Source organism: Leguminivora glycinivorella, chromosome 26 (genome assembly GCF_023078275.1).
Source record: "Leguminivora glycinivorella isolate SPB_JAAS2020 chromosome 26, LegGlyc_1.1, whole genome shotgun sequence".
Taxonomy (NCBI): Eukaryota; Metazoa; Arthropoda; class Insecta; order Lepidoptera; family Tortricidae; genus Leguminivora; species Leguminivora glycinivorella.
In genome coordinates, this window is record NC_062996.1 from 8,457,973 (window position 1) to 8,481,473 (window position 23,501).

General features: G+C 38.4%; 2 protein-coding genes across 2 annotated transcripts in view; both read right to left on the bottom strand.

The window, feature by feature from the left end:
* Positions 1 to 23,115, bottom strand: part of LOC125240135 (ionotropic receptor 25a) — a 42,514-nt gene extending 19,399 nt beyond the window's left edge. The window contains exons 1-5 of the mRNA XM_048147982.1: positions 22,977 to 23,115; positions 10,805 to 11,008; positions 9,444 to 9,610; positions 8,078 to 8,251; positions 2,437 to 2,630 (exon numbers count right to left, since the gene is read on the bottom strand). Of these exons, the coding sequence (XP_048003939.1) occupies positions 2,437 to 2,630; positions 8,078 to 8,251; positions 9,444 to 9,610; positions 10,805 to 10,868 (599 nt within the window). The 5' untranslated portion in view covers positions 10,869 to 11,008; positions 22,977 to 23,115. The remainder of the gene's footprint in view (positions 1 to 2,436; positions 2,631 to 8,077; positions 8,252 to 9,443; positions 9,611 to 10,804; positions 11,009 to 22,976) is intronic.
* Positions 17,902 to 18,589, bottom strand: LOC125240136. The gene is made up of 2 exons (XM_048147983.1): positions 17,992 to 18,589; positions 17,902 to 17,906 (listed from the first exon to the last, which is right to left on the bottom strand). Exons 1-2 carry the CDS (start codon positions 18,587 to 18,589, stop codon positions 17,902 to 17,904), a joined length of 603 nt encoding a protein of 200 aa, XP_048003940.1.
* Positions 23,116 to 23,501: the final 386 nt, after the last annotated feature.

Genomic DNA, 23,501 nt, shown 5'->3' on the forward strand with positions numbered 1-23,501 from the left:
TAACGAGGCATTTTTTATGTTTTTATTGACTTCAACTTACAAAAATTGACGCCCGAAAGCTGCAAGCTGCGAGTAAAGACGGACAACTCAGTGGATTTCACTGAGTTCATTTGACACGCTAAGTAGATATGTTTGCTTGATCTATGGTATATATGACATCTGTGGTAGCAACCCATACCCATACTAAAGAAACAATGCTTGTTAGTATACAAGAGCATTTCTTTTTTTTTTTGCCACTTTTATGAAGTGTGATATTTTTGAAAAAAAATGCTATTTCTACTCAAAATTACTAGCTTTTTCAATCCTAGTAGTTAAAAAAATTGTACCACACGATTTTTTCTTATTTTGTTAACATTTTCCGTACATGTTGTATGGGGTAGCAAAAGAGGAAAGTAACAAAAATGTATGGAAATTCTGGGACACTTTTTGTCTCCCAGTGAGATTGAAAGTACTCGTGATTCTGAGTACAATTGACCTAAAATTCCCTAAAACAATAAAAAAATTATTGGCAAAAAAAAAGAAATGCTCACAAACGAAGTATATGTCCAAATAGTTTTGGATTTGGAGACCTAATAAGATTGCAAACGTCTAATTTTGACGGGCTATTATTGCACCTAATGCACCTATTTGACAACTTGAAATTTTGTCCACATCAACAAAGATTCAACTCAAAACGTCCATTTTGTAAGTCGGATATAGCTGCTGGCGTCACAAAGCAGTGAAGAGGGAAAATAGACAAATCCCTAGTCGGTCATATAAAAGTAATGCTGGCAAAGCAAGCATGGTTGCGTGATCACTACATAGTATAAAACAAAGTCACTTTTTCTGTCCCTATGTCCCTATGTATGCTTAAATATTTAAAACTACGCAACGGATTTTGATGCGGTTTTTTTTAATAGATAAAGTGATTGTAGAGGAAGGTTTACATGTAGGTAAGGTAACGAACCCAATCATGGACAGTTTAAGAAAATATTTCGCCCGTTTTTGATATTTCAGTGATAAATGTAAAAATTCTACCGCTAAACGTGTTAAATCTTTAATGTCCTATCCTTCTTTTACATTTCAAGCGTATTGCAGAATACATACTCCTATTGGTTTCTTCATAGTTAAAAAATTAAAACTAGGTGTTTTTTCTCCAATTATGGACGGCAGTTCTCCAGTAATGGATCCCCCATTATGGACAGTGAAATAAGTTTAAAATTTAACTTTTAAAGCCAACTGATACTCAATGAGTCAATTTTATATACCATAAATAAAATTAGTTTGGGTTATTTTAACATAGGATTGTTTCTTGTAAATTTTGGTTTTGTAAATTGTTCCTTGTCCATCATAGGAGGTACGCTGTTTTCTGGTTCCAGGAATGGACACTCGCAAAATAACGCTAAATCTTTATATCTTTGGAGCAACAAACTAGTATGTTTTATACCTTATCTCATGCTTAATGCAGTAAATAAAACTCATTCAAGTTTACACCGAGTTTTATTTTTTTATTATTTTATACATAAACTCAACTCTCTTAGCAACATTACTAAGAATTCGTCTTGATATTTTTTTCAGTAAACTGGTGAATTTTATCTTGCCGCCAAATCCTTCAGAAATAACGGAATTAATTGAAACTTCAAAATTAAACAGCTTTAAAACTCTAGTTTATGGTACATTGCCGTTAGTTTTTAGAAACTAATTTTAGATACTTATTTTTAAGGATTTGTGATTTTTTGTCCATAATGGCATCACCGTCCATTATAGGGTATTTTACATTATAGTACCCGTGCGAAGCCGGGGCGGGTCGCTAGTAAACAGATAAACGATATAATGTTAGGCCTTCCTTTTCGCACTATTTGTAAGTGCGATAGGGACGCACCAATACGATAAAGTTTATGGCACAGGGTTGCAAATAGAAAAAAAAAACATTTTTTTTTCAGAATTATGAAAAAAACAGGAAAAAACCAAGCACCATTGTTTTTTTTTCTAAATATGTTTTTTTTTTCAGATGTACAAATAATTCGACAGTAACGGTTTTTCGTCAGTTGTAACGTGTTTCAATAACAGTAACGTACATTTTAATTCGATTAACATTCAGTATACAAACGTTTATTGGGGAATCCCCAATGAGGCGTGCAGCGTGGAGAGACGGTGGTGTTGCCAATAGTAAATAGTGATAACTACCAATTACAGATTTCGTAAATGTTACTTTTATAAGACCAGAAATTAAAGTTATTTGATTAAATTCGTTTAATAGTTAACATTAAGTTTAAAAAACCGTATAAAAGTATTAACTGCTTTGAAAATTTTGAGATTTAGTACTTAAAAAAAACATACTCCAGAAAAAAAAAACTGTTTTTTTTCCCGGTTTTTTTTCATGTTTTTTTTTCACCCCCCGAAAAAAAACCGTTTTTTTGCAACCCTAAGCTAGTGTGATACACCGCTGATGTTTACCTTTCAGCATCCCAATAAAATAAGCTCTCATTAGTAGCCCCCAAATCTTCAGCCAGCTGCCGATAGACCTTAGATCTGGTGCCATTCTCCGAGACCAGGTTATCACAGTCCACCCTGGTTGTGAAATCATCGTCTAGTTTTGAGTAGGTTTCTGCCAGAAGTTGAAGCAAAGCTGAGAGGATTGGCTGTTTGCGCTGTAAAACCATTCTACATTATGGAAATTATTGAATCAAATAGAAACACCAGCCGGCGTATCATGCTTACAATTTTATCACTTGTCCACGTGGATAAGACAACTGTCACTCTCACGCTGACATACTTGCCAAAGCGAGACGGATGCTTTATCCACGTGGATAAGTGATAAAATTGGAATCATAATACGCCGGCTGGTGCCGTAGCCGTGCCATTTCTGCGACGCGAAACGAAAACGAAACGCCGCGAAAGGTAGTCTGGATCTCTCGCGCCAATACGCAAGAGCGATAGGGATAGATATCTACGAGCGTTTCGTTTCGTGAGCGTTTGTGCCATTCTGCTACGTACCCTGTACCATCAAGGACTTTTATCGTTGAGCCATTTAGGCACGCCACAGACAGTCTGAAAAATTCATAATCTTACGCCGATAGTCCACTATCATATGTTTATCATAGGAATATGATCATAGGTCATTCATATTTCTATGATAAACATATGATAGTGGACTATCGACCTTAGAAAAGATTTGTATGCAACCTGTCAGTTCAAACTGTCAAACTGGCAGTTCAAACTGACAGGTTGCATACAAATCCAAGTTCCGATTATGAATTTTTCAGACTGTGGTGTGCCTTAGATGACACTTTTTGTAATTTCTTAGTTAAGCTACGACGTGTCAAGTATAAAATTGAATACAAATGGATCAACAATTAAAGTCCATGACCGTACAAAGGTATACTCTGTCAGTAAATAAGAACAAAGAAAACTATAGGTATCCTTTTCTCTAGCACCCTAAAGAAAAGGATGCATATGGTTTTCTTTGTTCTTATTTACTGACAGACTATTTTTAGGGTTCCGTACCTCAAAGAGGAAAAACGGAACCCTTATAGGATCACTCGCGTGTCTGTCTGTCCCTCTGTCACAGCCGATTTCTCCGAAACTACTGGACCGATTTACTTGAAATTTGGCACACGTATGTAAACCTGTGGCCCAAAGACGGACATGTAATTTAATTAAATGAAATTTAATCACAGGGGTCACTTTTGGGGGGTAAAATTGAAAATTAAAAATCAAAGTTATTAAAACTATATTGTGTTACATATCAAATGAAAGAGCATTTTATCAGCATCTGAAATATATTTTTTTTATATTTTTTGTTTTGGTAATTTAGAAGTAATTTAAGAAAATAAGCAAAAAATGACCATTCCCCCCCCTTATCTCCGAAACTACTTAGCGTAAAATTTTCAAAAAAATACACGAGATAGCCCTCTCCCTGTAGATTACAGGAAAACCTATTAGAAATCTACAGTCAAGCGTAAGTCGGACTTAAGAGAAAAAACTCAGATTACGAATTTCACTCACTGCCGCTGCAAGTAGTTACTAAACGTCTTAAAATTGTGTAAGCGAGTTGGACAGGTATAAAGAAATTCATTTCTGTCTTTTTCCTTTTAGAACTTGTTCAAATTTTTTTTCATTTGTACAAAATGACTTAAGTTCCTACTAAAAAGGAGGCGCTTAAGACTGTTTATAAATTGACTGAGCAAAATTTTATTCAAATCGGTCCAAAAAAAGGTGTCTGTTGACGAAAACATAGAATTTGTGCCACCGAAAGCCCAAATCTGAAGTCCATTTTGCTCTATCTCTTATCGTTTCCGAGATATATACGTAAAGTCTTGAAAGTGCGAAACGTTAACTTTGCCATCATAGTCGTTCAGGCGCTCATGAGTTCTTTGTATGGAAAAGTCGAAAACCGACTCGCACTTGACCAATGTTCATAGAACGTTGTGGTTTTTTTTATTAGCAAAAATGACTTAAGCGCCTTCAGAAGTGCAGGTGCTTAATACCGTTTGTAAGTTAAAGTTAGCTGTGATGGCTCAACGAAGAAAGAAGATTTCAATATCCTACTTATACATATTTCATTAATTTAACTATACAGTTTTTATTACTCAAGCCAAGCGTGACGTTAGCTTTTGCTATTGAAAGGAAAACTTGTGTATAAAGCTTGAAACAAATTATGGAACGCGTCTGACGGACGCGGCTGACGACCGCGACTGATAAGCCGATGGCTTGCGTGGGCGACGGTCGCGCGATGGTCGCGCGACAGCGATGCGACGCATACGAAATCAAACCTTATCGATATGGAAGTAGACGATGCGATTAGACGTGAAGGCGACGGTCGCGCGACCGTCGCCCACGCAAGACACGGCGTAAGTGTGCACAGTCTTAAAACATTCAGCGCCTCAGATTGCGGTAGGACATCATCCGATTCATCCGAACGCTCAAGGCCACGTCCACGGTTTATGTCCAATAGTTTGCACAATTCAGTGTCATATTCATTATCTACATAGATCGCGGCAGTGGACGGCGTTCGTCGCGTTTTTAGGCACCGGCCACATCAGAGCGTCGCGTGTCTCGGGGCGCGCAACGGACGTCGGCGCCACGCCACCTGAGTGTAATTCAAAAAGCGTCTCCTCGGTACATTTTGTATAGGAAGGACGTAAGGCGCGCCGCGCCACGCCACCTGGGGCGCGTCTTACGTCCTTCCTATACAAAATGTACCTACTGAGGAGACGTTTTTTGAATTACACTGAGGCGGCGTGGCGCGGACGTCCGTTGCGCGCCCCGAGACACGCGACGCTCTGGTGTGGCCGGTCACTTAGGTGATTATCTGATTATCGATGGACTATCGCATCGTTCTAAACTACCGCGCAGCAGCGCGAACTGAATTAAACTTATGTTGGTTGCAATAAGAGGTAGATTTGTTTAAAAATATGCACACTTGCCACCTGCGGTAATAAAATTTTATGGCTTGCGCGATGATCACATTTATTAATGTCATAACCGCCAATTACTTGCATTGAAATTGAACTTTAATTACTAAGAGATAACGTTGTTTTTGTAAAAAAATGAAAGTAGTTTTTACTACATTGCGAAGTTTTCGTTTGTCAACTAGACGCACACATTTGCAACTAAGCGATCGGACACTTTTGAGTGTCGAATTTGTAGGTGACAGTGTATCTAGCCTCGTGGCGCCGAATGTACTTTCTAAAGTACATAATGGTTTCAATGGAATTTTAACTCTCATAAACAAATAAAATATAATTTCTTTTGTTTATAAAATTTTTCGAATAACTGAAATTGAATTCAATCTCAAGTACAATAAGAATCAAAATTCCCTAGCAAAAATTTTGTATGGTGGGCGCCACGAGGCTCGGGAAGTTTTTAAATTGATGTTATCGCATCGATCTACTGAGGGGGGCGGTGCCTACAGTAGTTGTTGTAGTTGTATGCATACCTAGCTCACGCACACAGACGCGTCCACTGGCGCCGCGCCGGTGTCTGCGTGCGCTCTCTGCAATGTCTCTGCAAATTCTATGCACAGCGCAGAATATGCAGAAACCACATGGTGGTCTGTGGCAGAAATTCAATAGACATTTTTAGGGTTTTACGTACGTTTTAGGGTACGTGAAGTAACATGGTAAATTAAAAATTATCATTAGATACTTATTTGCGGAGGTGTAAACAATTTCCTTCGTTTTGCCATATATCAATAATTACCTATCTATATTAAATTAATTAATCCGTATACATTACATTTTTACAATTAAGTGTATGAATTATACTTTTTATCGTACGATGTCACGCGGGATTCGCCGCGCGAACTCATCATTCGCGCGCTCGGCTCCCTTCGCTGCCTGCACACGTTCGCTGCTCTCGTACGATTTGATATTATACAGGGTGCCCGGTAATTAATGGACAACCTTTTAACCACCAAGAGGGCACCTTATACTGGTCCAGAAAATCTATGGGATATGGGTTAAATTGTGGTGTAGGCGAGAGGCTGGCAACCTGTCACTGCAATGCCATAGTTTCGTTTTCTTTTAACCCTTTATTTGCCAAGAGTGGCACCTTATATTGGTCCAGAAAATCGACTTTAAGGTTTAGTAAAAGTCGCCTGGTTTTCGAGATTTTCACAATTTTTAAAATTTTAATACCTACTACCTAAAATTTTAAAAAGTGTGAAAATCTCGAAAAGCAGGCGACTTTTACTAAACCTTAATGTCGATTTTCTGTAAGGTGCCCTCTTGGTGGTTAAAAGGTCGTCCATTAATTACCGGGCACGTGCACCCGATATATTTGTCAAGCAATTTCTGACGTAAGAAAGCGCGACTCATTCGCGCAGTCGGCAAACGTCTCTCGTTGTCGTACAATCTGACATTATTCAGCTACCTTTTATCGCTTGGCTTTAGTTCGCATATACAAGAGTACCTATAGGTACTACAAGGTCCAAGGCAAAATACAACAATAGATAATGTATTTAGTAAATAATATTTTTAAATTTAAAAGTGGAAAATGTCTGCCTTGGGTGAGACTTGAACTCACGGCCTCTGAATCGATACTCCAGCGCAGACGTTTCTGCTAATCAGAAGTTAAAATTTAAATAATATTTATTTAGTAATTTCCCGCTAGAAACTTGCGTTATACAATTCTGTATACTTTTTCAGCTACCATAACCAAATTTGGATTAGATTAAAAAAACCTTTAAGTAGATAAAACTTAGAACCTTTCAGATTGTTTTACTCACCCTTTCTGATGTTTACCATACTTATACTTACCCAGTTATTCATAAACGTACACTAAAGTTATCAAGCCGATAAATTTCGTTTGTCCCTTTCCGACGTATTGGTGTGATATAAAGGGACAAACGAACTTTATCGGCTGGATACTTTAGTGTATGAATAAGGGTGTTAAAATTTATAGCTACGAAATTTTACATAAAACACCTACTTTAAAATAAAATAAAAAATGTTGAATTTGGTTAACATTATAAAAGACCTCACGCAAGCTGTGCTAATTAGTTCGCGAATTCGTCGAGAGGTGGCGCTAAACACAATTATGCTATTTATGCTCATTAGAGAACCTATACTTCTAGCCTAGCCCAGTCTTTAGAATTATGTGAGTAACGTAAAAGTTTTGTAGGTACGGAACCCTCGGTGGGCGAGTCCGACTCGCACTTGGCCGGTTTTATTTATAGATATAACATTTCAATAAAAGGTAACTTAAAACAAATAAACTAACTATTAAACCCCGCTCCTTATCGTTTCTGGTGCAGACTTGTTTGACAGAGTTTATTACGAATTATTTACGCCTTAATTCAAAACCTCTTTTAACATATTACGGCCTCCTTGTCGGCTGTTGTCGACAAGGAGTTGATAAAAAGAAATGAAGTGTCAGTAAATCAGTGTCACGTCGCGACAGAAAGAAAAGCGCATTAATTATCGTATAATTCATGTGTTGCGAAGATTAATTCATTTATTTAATTAAAGAGGATCCTCAAACTAAATAAAATGCATTCAAACAAACAACCTAAGTACCTATATCAGTGAGGACTCGCCAAGGATGAACCAGTGACCTAAGTATTTGGTAAGTTATTCCAGAAGGATGTACGTACCTCGAAATCTTGTGAGCAGCTGCAACCTTCTTTCTGGCCGATGACCTTGCAGCATTCTGCAGGGTCCACCTGGAGCACCATAGCTGGTTTTATAGGCTGCAGGTCCAAGGTCGAGTAGTCAGTCAGCACCAGGTTCCAGCGGTAGTCACGGCGGACGAGCTTTTCTTTAACTGCCTGGTAATGGAACATTTTAAATCAATTAATTAATCATGTAATTTTTTTTTTTTTTAAATAGTTTCCTAGATTAATGTTGTTACTAAATGCCGCAAATATTTCTGTTAATCTTACATTCTCCTCCACGATACAGGCTACGCCTAGTGTGGAGGTCAGTATAATGTACCACTGACTAAATTTATATTGCCAAATAAACCATTTTGTTTTGTTTTTGTTTGTTTGTTTTGTTTGTCAATTATTCTGCAACTTTATTTACATGAACATATTTACATAATTATATAAGAAACTAAGACTAAACTTAAAAGCTAGCTAATGTCTAAAATAGGCCCTTGAGGCATTGTACCAAGGATACTGGCGACATTTCCATAAATCATAAAGATTCGGTTTCGAGATTTGAACAGAATAACAAGAAGTTTGTTATAAGAAGGGTCGGTCATCAATGTAAAATAATAAATAATAATAATAAATATTGGGGGACACCTTACACAGATCAACTTAGCCCCAAACTTAGCAAAGCTTGTACTATGGGCGCTAGGCGACGATATACTTAAATAGATAAATACATACTTAAATATGTATATAGAAAACATCCATGACTCAGGAACAAATATCTGTGCTCATCACACAAATAAATGCCCTTACCGGGATTCGAACCCAGGACCGCATCTCAGCAGGCAAGGTCACTACCGACTGAGCCAGACCGGTCGTCATCATCATTTTCTCACTATTCTGTCAAATCGGTACAAGACTAATAAAATAGAATAGTAGCACATACTTTAAGAACTTGATAGCAACGACTGAGCGTCACAAACTCATAAACAATAGTACATTATTTTGACGTAGTGATAAATGTAATGATGAGGCACACTGATAGATGGCGCCACCTTAGGGTGAGCGCCCACGGGCAACAAAGTTGCTAGGCGACTTACGTATTTGTATGAAAAGTTGCGTCGCTTCGTGTGCGCACTTTCATACTAGCCCATAGACCGATGATGTGAGCCACAAAAAAGTCGCTGCCAAAAATTTCCCGTGTGCGCGCTCTCTTCCATTTCACAGATACAGAATTTCATACGTGAAAGCGAGATGATATTTTTTTTCTCTCTCTCACATATGAATGACAGTGACATGCCTAGGCACTTGCACAGGCGCCGCCTGGCGGGATAAAATGTCAGTGTGCCTCCTTATTCTTTACCCTCTTATAAGTGTCAGTCACAAACGCCCCGCTGCCAACAACGACGTAGAAGCTTGGTTCAGGCCGCATCGTTTTCAATGCACGTGCGGAATCTCTGGTCAGTCCGGCGTGGACCCAAACACGCACGTTGGATTCGCCAAGAAGTTCGTAAAGTGTCCGGTCTACATCTGAGAAAAAATATGTTATTAAAAAAACCGGCCAAGAGCGTGTCGGGCCACGCTCAGTGTAGGGTTCCGTAGTTTTCCGTATTTTTCTCAAAAACTACTAAACCTATCAAGTTGAAAACAATTTTCCTGGAAAGTCTTTATAAAGTTCTACTTTTGTGATTTTTTTCATATATTTTAAACATTATGGTTCAAAAGTTAGAGGGGGGGACACACTTTTTTTTCCTTTAGGAGCGATTATTTCCGAAAATATTAATATTATCAGAAAACTATTTTAGTAAACCCTTATTCATTTTTAAATACCTATCCAACAATATATCACACGTTGGGGTTGGAATGAAAAAAAAATCAGTCCCCAGTCCCCACTTTATATGTAGGGTGGGTACCCTAACAAAATATTTTTTTTTGACTTTTTATTTTTGCACTTTATCGGCGTGATATACACATTGGTACCAAATTTCAGCTTTATAGTGCTAACGGTCACTGAGATTATCCGCGGACGGACGGACGGACGGACAGATAGACAGACATGGCGAAACTATGAGGGTTCCTAGTTGTCTACGGAACCCTAAAAACTAGAAGGAAATGAAAAATAGGTTTGAGACGTCACGTCAATCTTGCGACGGAACGGAAGATATTTCTACTTTGTCTACAATACCTACGGTACTTGACTGTTCTTAAAATAAAATAGTTACCATGCACGAAATAAAGCATCAGATAATTATAATAAAAACATGGACAGAAGTTATTTTTAAATCTTATTTCTATTTAATAAGTCAGGTAGAATTATATTATATAAAGTAACTGAATTGACCGTGACGTCACTCAATTCGATTTCATATTAATTCCATATTAGCAAGTCGTTCAAATTAGTTTTGACAGTTCTTAAAAATAAGCTGATTTGACTAGGAGGCAAGTAGCCTATACCTATCCGTCATTTTTACTTCACCATGGCATATGACTTTGATTCAGACGTCCGAATTCTTATTATTATAAATGGGCTTACTCTTGACCACAGACTAGCCAAAGGCAAAGACGTGGCCTACGCTGTAGTGAGCTCGCCCAGAAGATGCATGTTCACCCTTGGTTTATTAGTATAAAATATAATTATATTTTCGTTCTTAAGTATAACTTTTGAGACTTTGAAAGTATTGATTTCTTTCAATTATCTCTTCATCAAAAAAGTAATTTGCTTACCAGTCTCACTTTCCATAAGTAAAGCTGCATCAGTAGCGTTTCTCGACTCTAGATATTCATCCATAGCTCTAATCAGGTGTTGGGAGCCAAGCCGTGCTCTAAGCAGAGGTATACCAGCGGCGCTGGATAACTCCTCTAGCGAATCCCATGGCGACCACGACAGGTCTACGATGGTTGACACGCCGTTTGATATGGCGGAGCATACTAGAAAACAAATTTTACTGTAATAGGTATAATAAAAAAAAGATATTTATTTACCAACACAGCATGAAATGGAAATATTAGATTAGATTAGATTAGATATATTTATTTCACAACATAATTACAGTACAAATTACATTTAAGTCAATTTATTGGAAATTAAACGAACTTACCTGTAAGTGAAGTTCTATTTCAATTATATTAGCTGCACAAATTCCGAAATGATATATATTAACTTGTAGTACGCCGTAGTACATACAGCCCCTAGCCATGATATTTAGAGTAAATATTAAAATTTTTGAACGAAAATTCAAAAAACGTTGCGTCACATTTCCGAACGGCGCGTCTCCGTCACGCCGTTCGGCGCTACCAACTTCATTTAGTTTAGAGTGATATACCAGGACATATAACTTCACTGCCAGCGACCCGCTAGGCGATCCTCAATCGCGAGATTACAGAGCGGGAAAAAATATGCTACATAATAGCTACATAAGTATATGCTTATCTTGTAACGCGTAACTCGCGCTGGCAGTGAATATGCCAACTGATATAAAATAATTTGGCTAACAACTCAGCAAAGCCAGCCTTATCCTAAACTTTGTCAGGGATAGCTCCGGGATCCCTGGTTGTCTAGGACAACGCGGGTCCTGGGCGGGAGGGTTATCATTTCGGAATTTGTGCAGCTAATATAATTGAAATAGAACTTCACTTACAGGTAAGTTCGTTTAATTTCCAATTATTATTACGCTGCACAAATTCCTTCAATGATATATATTAACTTGTAGATGTTTAGAGATGTACAAAGTTTATTTCTGGCTTTGTATTAGGTATACAATGTTAGCCTAGCAAAATCATGTTTTATGTCAAGATTATGTGAATTTTTAACACGTGATAATCCTTAATCACTTAAATTTCAAATTTCTAGTGACATCATCATTTACCAAACATTAATAAATGTATTTAAACCAAAAGGAAATCCTTCCTTATTAATATTCATCTAGTACCATCTTATAATACTTATGTTTTATAACTATCACAATCAGCAATGATACATACTATCTGTTTTTAAGAATTAACAACTCAACAACTATAGGTACATATAAACAAGTCTTCGTAATATATTACTGCTTACAATTTTACATTCATTGTTAATTGACGTAAACACTTGTTTCCTAACTAACTAGACATCGATCATCGATGCTCTATCAAAATCAATTGTAGACACTAAGGGCCTATTATAAAATTTATCGATAACTTTAGAAGTATCAGGCCTGATGTTTTTCTGGTTACATCAATATTGACTCCTAATCGATTTGCGGCTAACACCGACGCATGGTAGGTCAAATGGGAGGTGAAAATGGAGGTGTCAATACCACTATCTTATTTACTTAATCCACCTACTAATCTAAGTGGTTTCTCATAGGCGATAAATAGTCGTTCACACCCACCACATATAACTATGTTGTTATGCACTCGTTGATCCGTACAGCTACCTACTTTAGAAGTTTTAATAAAGTCTGAAATTTTTATAAGGATCTTTTCAGGATAATGGTAAATAGTATTACATAACTTTATCAAGTACAGATTTTGCACTCCGTGTGCTGTGACAATTGCTAATAGGGTGACTAATTTTTTACTCGGATATTTCACACACTTGTTGACAACGTTGACAAATTGTTTAAAACCAATTACGTCTCGATATTTAGGTTATGGTGGGTATATACGAAAAAACGCACCTTCATAAAGCGTATCACGTTATCATCTGATGAGATCTTTTCTTTCAATAAAAGCACCAAAGCAGATGTGCAACAATTGACACTTTCATACCCAGCTAGCTAGCTACCTCGTTACACAATTTGTTAAAACCTAGTATTTGTGGAATAGATGTCTTAAAACAATTAATATTATTTTCCACAAAACATATTACATAATATTTAATATGTAATATGCTTTAGAAGTTATTTGTCCGCACTTCTATATTATAAGAGGTGATATATTGGTGTGGAATAATAAGCACTTTATAATTAACTCCGTATATTAAAATAACCAGTTAACGTTACAATGGTCGGAGTGAGACTGGCGTCTCGTTCTCACATTGAAAGGATATTGCTTTTGGCTAGTCAGCTCATATCGCGGTGCGCACGTACTTGAATATGAGCTGACATAGCTATACTGTTCCTACATTACTTCCCCCTTAGGGAAGAAAAAAAAATTACATAAAAAATTACATACAATTGAATAGTATCTGATATTTGTTACACCCTGTATGTTTCGTATGTTGTGGCTATTCAGCTATCGGACAGGTGCGCGTTTCGCTGACATAGCGTGACGCGCAGCTGTGCGATATGAGTACAATGTTACACAATGGAGGTTGTATTATATGATTACGTTATACAACTATAATTAGATATTAGAACTAAGTTTATTACAAAAATGTTTGATTTTTTTTTTTTTTTTTTTTTTTTTTTTTTTTTTTTTTTTTTTTTTTTTTTTTTTTTTTTTTTTTTTTTTTTTTTACAAACATGTTCATTTATATACTGAATACACTTGATCATTTTGATAGCACTGAATTATTTGTTTTATTTATAACACTTCACTTAGTAAATCACAGGTTGTTGTTTCGGTTGGGGTTGGGCTGGTTCCCTGTGCACTACGACTGCTGTTGGCTGAACTCTAGCTACTGCTTTTAGTAACCAACTTCTTATACATTGTCTGCATTTGGACTGTATGAAATACAAGAGAAACAGTGCCAATATTACTGAGATAATTATGAGGATTATTCCAAAATAATTCAATTTCGTGTCTACTTGTCCAGTAACACTATGGACTTCAGCAATTGCAATACTGTTATGTGAACCATCCTCTTTGCTCTGTGCATAGCCCATTTTAATTATATTCAAAATTTACTTTTATTACACGATAAATATATGACACACGTTGTGTGTTGTTAGTACCAATATTTTACGACAATTGCTTATAGTTGACACAAATACATATTTATAAGACAATATATTAGTAACACATACATTGCAAAATTCATTTAAATTAGTACAAAAATAATTCTGTGATCAAAGTTCATACTTTCACAATACAATCTCTTCAGCATTTTATGCTGTTATACATAACGTAAACACTTACGACATCATGACTAACGCTACCCAGCCAGTACTGTAACCGCTATGCTTTGCTATAAAACAACATCACATCATTGCCTTACTATGATAAATAAGACGGATAATGTCTGTTTTGACCGTTCGTATGTAATATAAGTCCCGTTACTGACGTAAAGTTCAACTTAAAACTTAAAGTATCTGATTTCCTAACTAGGGTGCGGAACATCATGTTGCAGAGTCCGACTTGAAACTGATTATACCGGTGTAATGAGTTTGAACGTAGTCTTCCCTCTCGAGAGATAAACTACCGATGCTACTTTTCGGAAAACAGGAAAAAACTTCCTGCTCCCGGGGTCCAGGCTCCATCCAGGAGATGCTAAATTAAACACAGTAGCGGACCCGAATGTCACGTTCTCTTATTCATCGATTAAAAACCTTACGGGTTTATTTATAACCCTACCACTTTTAGTGGTCCGCGGTTTCGAGTTAGCTTCGCTTTCGCTCTGCGTTGTAGTGGAGTCGCTTACCTTACGTAGGTTCACGCTATCGTTGACGTCATCATTCCAAACGTGAGCTGGCTTCAACCTATCAATTGAAATGCGAGCTTGCCTATTTTGAAATTGGATGAGAAATACTTTATCGTCTCTTTCTAAAACTTTAAATGGTCCCATATACGGTGGTTGTAAAGATTTCCTCACGGTATCGTCTCGTACGAAAACATATTCACAAGTTTGCAACTCTTTGTGAACAAATAGAGTACGGTTATTGCGAGAACCAATAGTTATCGGTTTGTATTGAGCTATTGTATCGCGAATGTTGTCAACTAAACTACAAGGATCGCTAGGTTCGTTTGACTGTGTGCTGAAAAAGTCTCCGGGCAACCGTAGTGCCCGTCCGAACATCATTTCTGCGGCGCTTACGCCGTTATCGCTACGTCCTGCGGCACGCAGGCCAAGCATCACAGTAGACAATTCGTTTTCCCAAGAGCCGTTGTCCATTCTAGCCATAAGGGCTGCTTTAAGGGTGCGATGGAATCTTTCCACCTTAGCATTGCTCTGGGGATGGAACGGTGTGGTCCTAATTCTATCTATGCCTAACAGTTTCATAAGCTCGCGGAACAAGTTACTTTCAAACTGGCGTCCTTGGTCTGTCGTAAGTCTGGTCGGACAACCGTAACGTGCGATCCAACCGTCGAATATAGTTTTGGCTACAACCTCTGCTGTCATATCCTGTATGGGAAATGCTTCCGGCCAACATGTACGCCTATCTATTATTGTAACTAGGTAACGGTTTCCATGTGGAGATGTCGGAAGGGGTCCGACTAGGTCTACATGGATATGTGTCATACGGTCGGCATCTTCAAACGTTCCTAATTTAGACATCGTGTGACGATTAATTTTTGATTTCTGACAAGCGATGCAACATCTTGCCCAATTAACTACGTCTTTGTTCATGCTAGGCCAAAAGAATTTCTTTGTAACTAGCTTACGAGTAACACGCGTTCCAGGATGACTTAAGTTGTGCACACTTTCGAATGCTGTACGTCTAAACTTTTGTGGTAAATACGGTCTTGCTTCTTCTAAAGAAATTTCACAATAGACAGATTTACTACATGTAGGTATCGCTATTAGTTTTAATTTTATATTGCTATTTCCGTCGTGCTGATCCGATTGCGTCATGTTTTTTAACCATTCATCTTTTGCTTGCTCGTCGGCGAGTTCTGCGTAGTCAAGTGATGTGGGGCAAACAATGGTCTCTATGCGAGAGAGTGTGTCAGCAACAACGTTCTCTTTCCCACTTATGTGCCGGATGTCAGTGCTGAATTCGCTAATGAACAATAGTTGCCTTGTTCGTCTTGGTGTTTCGTTATTATTCTTGCCTATATTTTCGAATGCTCTACATAAGGGTTTATGGTCCGTGTAAATTATCAGCGGCCTACCTTCGAATGATTTACGAAAATGTTTCAGTGACATGTAAATAGCTGATAGTTCGAGATCATATGCAGAATAACTTTTTTGAGCTTTAGTCAATTTTTTTGAAAAGAAACCTAAGGGTTCCCATTTCCCGTCAACCAATTGATTCAAAGCTGATCCTACTGACGTAGTTGACGCGTCAGACATTAAGGCTAAGACTGCGTCGGACCGAGGGTGGGACAACGTAACGGCTTTTTTAAGGCCCATTTTACATTGCTCGAACGCCTCTTCGGTCTCGCTCGTCCAAATTATAGGGGTCTTGTCTCGCTTTTTCGCGTTAACTAAATATCGGTCGAGTTTAGCCTGCATGTTCGCTGCTCCAGGGACGTGAGAGCGATAAAAGTTTAGCATTCCTAAAAATCTACGTAATTGTTCTACGTTCTGTGGTTTTGGGTAGTCGACTATGGCTTGCACTTTCTCCTCTAACGGCCTAATGCCCGTGGTAGTTACCTCATGTCCTAGGAACTCCAGCTTCGATTGTCCAAAGCTACACTTGGCTAAATTGATCGTTATGCCGTACTTGTCGAAACGCTCGAAAACCAGTCTAAGATGGTCCCTATGCTGCGCCTCATTATCGCTCGCGATAAGAACATCATCTAAGTAATTGAACAAGAAGTCGAGACCTTCCAGAACTGAACTGTTCATGAAACGCTGAAACGTTTGAGCAGCACACCGAAGCCCAAATGACATTACTGGAAATTCAAATAACCCAAAAGGGGTAATTATGGCGGTTTTTTCAACATCCTGTTTAGCTACTGGAATGCAATGATACGCCCTATTTATGTCTAACTTGGAAAATATCTTTTTACCTGCCAATATGAACGTAAAATCATGTAATCTCGGTATTGGGTATCTATCAGGCTTAGTTTGTGCATTTAAGGCACGATAATCACCGCAAGGGCGAATTTCGCCGTTCTTTTTTGTTACAACCGTTAAAGGACTGGCCCATTGACTTTTGCTAGGCCTACAAATGCCTAACTCCTGCATACGACGAAATTCCTCCTTAACTTTTTTATACCTGTCAGGTGGTAATGGTCTAGCCCGCGCGAATGTTGGTGCACCCGTCGTTTCGATATGGTGTACCACATTGTGTGTGGGTGTTTCCTTGTATGTCGGTGGCTTTGTTATGCTAAGAAACTGCAATAACAAATCATGATACGGGTGGTTACCATTGACAGTATTAATAGTTGGTTGGTTGCTACATACGGTCGGTGCGGTTATATTAAGAAAAGTCACCAGATCATGCAATTTGCGATCAGTTAAATTTACTACTAACTTGTGATGACTCAAAAAATCGGCTCCCAGTATTGGCTGTTTAACGTCGGCTATAACAAATTCCCATTTGTACGGTCTACGTAACCTTAAATCTAACGTTAAAACTTTAACACCGTATGTTTTGATTTCTGAGCCATTTGCTGCAAACAGTTTTAGATCAGAGCACTCACCCGCACGTTGTTTGTTCTGCACTGGTAATAAGGAAATGTCAGCACCTGTGTCCACTAAAAAATGCAGTCCAGTGTTTAAGTCTGTTACGCATAAACGACGGCTTGGTTTGATAGTACAGATCTCCGTCCTAGTCGCACTCTGTACTATCTCCGCTAGTTTTCCTGTTGGTTGAGTACCCATGCGCAGGGTTGGCGACATTTGGTGGCGGCAGGACCGAATCGGAAATGGTAGTAACAAAGCCAATCTGGTCTCCTCTCGGCTTGGTTCCGGTGGCGTGACGTACTCCTTGGTCTGGACGCTGAACGACCTCCGCGTCCTCTCCTTCCGTAACTGCGACCTCTTGGCCTTGCCCGTTCCAAGTCCATCATTCTGACGCTTAACTTGGCAATCTCAGCGAGTATCACTGCTGTATCTGCGGTTCCTGAGGTGTTCGCTGCGGCTCTGTGCGCCTGACTCTGTGGTACTGCCGCTGCTGCCACGTTAGGGATTCTAGTGGCTTCCGATACGTCATCGGCGATGTTGGCCAGTGTGTCAAGATCGCTCTCCCTGGATGCTACCAAAACTGCGCGCACTGCCGTAGGTAGGTGATTCTGCCACATTATTCTCAGTGTGGCATCGGGGAAGCTGTCCTTAGCCAGGTTGCGCATCTTGGCCAATAGCTGGGATGGTTTTTGATCGCCCAGGTCCATTTCCCCGAGGACCTTCTCTACTTGCCTGTTTTTGGAATCTTCCAACATCTTCAAGAGCTTCGCCTTAAGCTCCTGATATCGGTTGGTGGCGGGCGGGTTTGTTAGAAAATCCGCCAGCCGCAGTATTACGTCCTTTGGCAGCTTCGACACCACCATGTCGAATTTGGCGTCGTCCCCTATCCGCTGTGGTGTTAATACTGCTTCCGTCCGGATGAACCAAACTCTGGGCTGGTCCACCCAGAAATCTGGTATCCGGCTCGACACTGAAATGGCTACCACATCGGTCGTTTCTGCTGCTGGTACATTGTCCGCGCCCGGTTGAGTCTCACTGCCCGAAGTTAATTTATTGGGATCCGGACTCATTTTTAATCACTTTAACTGTTTTTATTATTCACTGATCGTCCACTGATTCACGTCGGGAGGTCACCACTTTAGAAGTTATTTGTCCGCACTTCTATATTATAAGAGGTGATATATTGGTGTGGAATAATAAGCACTTTATAATTAACTCCGTATATTAAAATAACCAGTTAACGTTACAATGGTCGGAGTGAGACTGGCGTCTCGTTCTCACATTGAAAGGATATTGCTTTTGGCTAGTCAGCTCATATCGCGGTGCGCACGTACTTGAATATGAGCTGACATAGCTATACTGTTCCTACACAGTTTTTTCTTCCTTTAAGCCCCAGATAGGAAATGATATCAAATGTAACTTAGTGTACTATTTAAACATTCGTCGTGAGAACTTCCTAGATAGTTGCTCATTATGCAACCTTTTAGATCTTATATGTTTCATGACAGGTCTGAGTAGTCACTGTACATATAAGGAAACATTTAATTCTAAGGGTAAAACTTGAAACTGAAATATTTCAGTATTGGACAAGAAACAGGTATTTCCTATATTTATGGTGTATATGTATATATATATATATATGTCAAAAAATAGGGCATCTTGAAAATCTAAAGTGCTCATGAAGCAATTTTTGTGCCATTAGTTTCCTCCTGAGTCCTGACATGTAAATTAATAAATTCAATTAATTTTTTAGATTCTTTAAAAAGTCAAAATAAATCACTAATCTCCGTATGATTCTGCCACAACAATATTTTAGACACATATTACTTTCCAAAAGAATTACAACTCACAAGGTAAATGTTTTACAATACCTTTTATTAACAGTTCAGACATAAGTGTTTAGTAAACACCACACTGTCAAAATCAGAGAAAGATATCAATTTAGGAATAACTGATTGTAATGTCATAAATAAAAATGAGATTTTGTTCCCAGATGGCCAAGACCAGACCCTTGGGTCATTGGTCATATTCTGCCAGTGCGCCAAAAAATATTTAATTTGATCGCAGTAACTTATACCAACCTGATCATTTAACAGCTATTGTAATAGTAATATTGCTGAGTGCGACACCTCCGCTGATGATGTGGCTTGGCAGAAGAGGTGGTGTTGTTATGGTTTCCTGTGGTACAGCTTCTGACCTTGGGCTCTGGGTATGTCTCTGTGTTATTGGTTGGGCCCTTGAATTTGTATCTTCTACTAGGTTATATCTTCTTAGGTCTCTTCAGATCTTCCCTAGATTATTCAATGGCATTTAAAAACTTTTTAGCTATGTTTTCTCTAAAAACATTAGTCAACATCACAATATTTTAAGGTCCCACATACCATTTTATTGTAAAGACCCGACGTTATAAACATCCTTTTAAGTTGTAACTCCCTGCGTCTCACAAAAGATGACCAATTCATTCAGCAAATGTTATGAGGGCCAAGCCAGTGGCAAATAATGCGCTTGAGACTTCAGATTATTTCTGTTCTATGGCTTTATACTTTGTAACTTCTGGAGCAGGATGTTTCTTAGTTGACTTGTCCTTTCTTTTCTTTATTTATCTCTTTGTAAGCTGGAAAAAAGGTTTTTGCCAAAAAACAACCTGCTCAAGTGCCTCACCGAGAGGTTAAGACTTCATCGCTTAGATCTTCAATTGCTGAAAAATAGGAATAGCATTTTAGTGCACTTACAAAGCAATGAGACAGCCTAGGTTGGCATACCACTTTTGATTAACTCTAGGATAAAGAGCTGTGCCTAGCCGAGCACGCCACAAAACCCAGTAGATATATCCAACATAATCCAACAAGAAGTTTGGACATCCACAGCAAGTAGCAGTAGGTTTGAGTAAAAAACTCAGTGCTGTCGGCAAGGAATGTGTCTAGTATGACAACACCACAATGCCTAAGACTGCTGGCAGCGAACGCACCTAGTATAGTACGCCAAGATTGCCAAATGCAGTTAGCAAGCGGAGATACCTAGTCTAGTATTCCAATTTTGCTCAGCACAACCTTCACACATAGTGCCAGATGCAGTTAGCAAGCAGAGATACCTAGTATAGTATTCCAATCTTGCTCAGCACAAACTTAATACAGTGCCAAATACAGTTAGCAGACAGAGATACCTAGTATAGTATTCCAATCCTGCTCAGCACAAACTTCAAACACAGCGCCAAATGCAGTAAGCAAACGGAGATACCTAGTCTAGTATTCCAATTTTGCACAGCATAATTGTTGTTCCATGGCAGTATTGGCAGTGCAAGGTGTAAAATTCATGTGCATGACCTTCAAAAACATACAACACCAACATCTCACTAGCGGTCAGAATGCGTTTAACAAAGCACACACCACTGTCACCTCACAAAAATATATTAGAAGTTTGAAATTGTAAATTCTTTTCTTACCATTTGTGCTTCATTATGGAGGTCGTCAGAATCTCAATGACAACCAATGGAGACCTGTTACTACTTCTCGACGCCGCAGGCAGAGATGGTGATCTCGAATATAAGGCAAACCTAGGGCGCGGTTTGGATCTTGTAAGATAACGCAAACAATAAAGTCCGCAATGCCCGCGATCATGGCGGCGAGGGACGCCCGCGTTGATCGGCTTTCTTCTATCTTCCTCTCCTACTCTTCTTATTTTCTCGCCTAATTTATCAAACAGATTACTTTCCACACTGTCTAATTTTCTTCGATACATTATAATTCGCATTTTTTCCACTTTTATACGCAGAAAACACTTTAAAATTAGATGACGCGTAATGGCCGTCGGCTGCATGAAAACGACAATGAAGTTGGTAGCGCCGAACGGCGTGACGGAGACGCGCCGTTCGGAAATGTGACGCAACGTTTTTTGAATTTTCGTTCAAAAATTTTAATATTTACTCTAAATATCATGGCTAGGGGCTGTATGTACTACGGCGTACTACAAGTTAATATATATCATTGAAGGAATTTGTGCAGCGTAATAATAATAAGAATCTATACTGTGATCGTCAAAAAAATTATAGAAAATAGTATCAATATAATAAGTTAAATTTACAAAATATAACTAATAATATTAGAACTTATAAAAAATTTTGTAAGTAAAATTACAGATGTGTGACCAGTGGCGGCTAGTGAAAATTTCAGCTAGGCAACTCCAAACCAAAAAGAAACCTACCTTAAAATTATGTACTTTATTGCCGCTGCTGGTGATTACAGATATGGACTAAGAGCCCAGAATCACCAGACCTTTCTAGCGCTACCTTCCCCACACACGGTCCGCTAGCTCTTACGGCCCGGCCCAAAAAGCCGTAGAGTCCAAGTCAAGTTTAAAAAAAAACCCAGACCTTCCTCATTTTCTCAAGGATGAAACTATGGGATAACGTAGACTAGTAGAGTATCGTTTAATGCTTGCATATTATCTAGTTCGACCCGTCGGTAATTTTTTAAAACACTAGCTTTCCTTAAATTCTCAAGGCTGATTTTTAGGGTTCCGTAGTCAACTAGGAACCCTTATAGTTTCGCCATGTCTGTCTCTCCGTCCGTCCGCGGATAATCTCAGTAACCGTTAGCACTAGAAAGCTGAAATTTGGTACCCAATATGTATATCAATGACGCCGACAAAGTGGTAAAATAAAAAGTGGAAAAAAATGTTTTGTTAGGGTACCCCCCCTACAAGTAAAGTGGGGACTGATTTTTTTTGTTCATTCCAACCCCAACGTGTGATATATTGTTGGATAGGTATTTAAAAATGAATAAGGGTTTACTAAAATCGTTTTTTGATCATATTAATATTTTCGGAAATAATCGCTCCTAAAGGAAAAAAAAAGTGTCCCCCCCCCCTCTAACTTTTGAACCATATTATGTTTAAAAAATATGAAAAAAATCACAAAAGTAGAACTTTATAAAGACTTTCTAGGAAAATTATTTTGAACTTGATAGGTTCAGTAGTTTTTGAGAAAAATACGGAAAACTACGGAACCCTACACTGAGCGTGGCCCGACACGCTCTTGGTCGGTTTTTATATATGTGTTAGAAACGACTTATCACGCACTGTTTTTGAAGTGAGACTTTCTAATGCGACTTCGAACTGACAGCGTTAATCGTTTAACGCTCACTGACAGCGTTAAACGATTAACGCTCAGTGTTGCCAACTTTAATTTTGAAGTACCCCTTCCTTTTTAGGGTTCCGTACCAAAAAGGTACAAAAGGAACCCTTATGGCGCCGCTCTGTCCGTCTCTGTCTGTCACATTATTAAATATCTCGAGAACTACTTATGCTATCGTTTTGAAATTTGGATCACTTATGAACATCGTTAACCTCTACGAAATGAAATTATTTTTTATTTTTTTTTCATTTCTACTTTACGAAGTTTCACTTCTTCCGCACGAAGGGACTCCACGCACAATTTTTTTTTTTAGTTTCGTTACTTACATTGTCTATAGCTTTCATCTTCGTTCTCTCTGTCCAATGTAACGATGGCATCGCTTGCTTTTAGATCCGGTTGGGCTTCTTCAGCAAACTTTAGCGCTCGCCCGATGACTTGAGGCAGATCTTGCTCGTGAGATTCTATTATGAACACTGAAAGAGCACTAATGTTAAAAATAATGCTTAGAAACGAAAGACAAGTGGAGATACTAGATTTTTAGGGTTCCGTAGTCAACTAGGAATTCCAATATGTATATCAATCACGCCGACAAAGTGTTAACATAAAAAGTGGAAAAAATGTTTTACTTGAACCATAAGTTGACCGGAAACTTTTGAACATAAGTTTAAAAAATATGAAAAAAAAAATCACAAAAGTAGATATTTATAAAGACTTTTTAAGAAAATTATTTTGAACTTGATAGGTTGAACAGTTTTTGAAATAAATACGGGAAACTACGGAACCCTACACTGAGCGTGGCCCGACACGCTCTTGGTCGGGTTTTTACAAGGGAAAACAATGTAAAACAAGGT

Bases quoted from the DNA above. Each gene is read 5' to 3' on its own strand.
- LOC125240136 (XM_048147983.1), bottom strand. From the start codon at position 18,589: ATGAGTCCGGATCCCAATAAATTAACTTCGGGCAGTGAGACTCAACCG.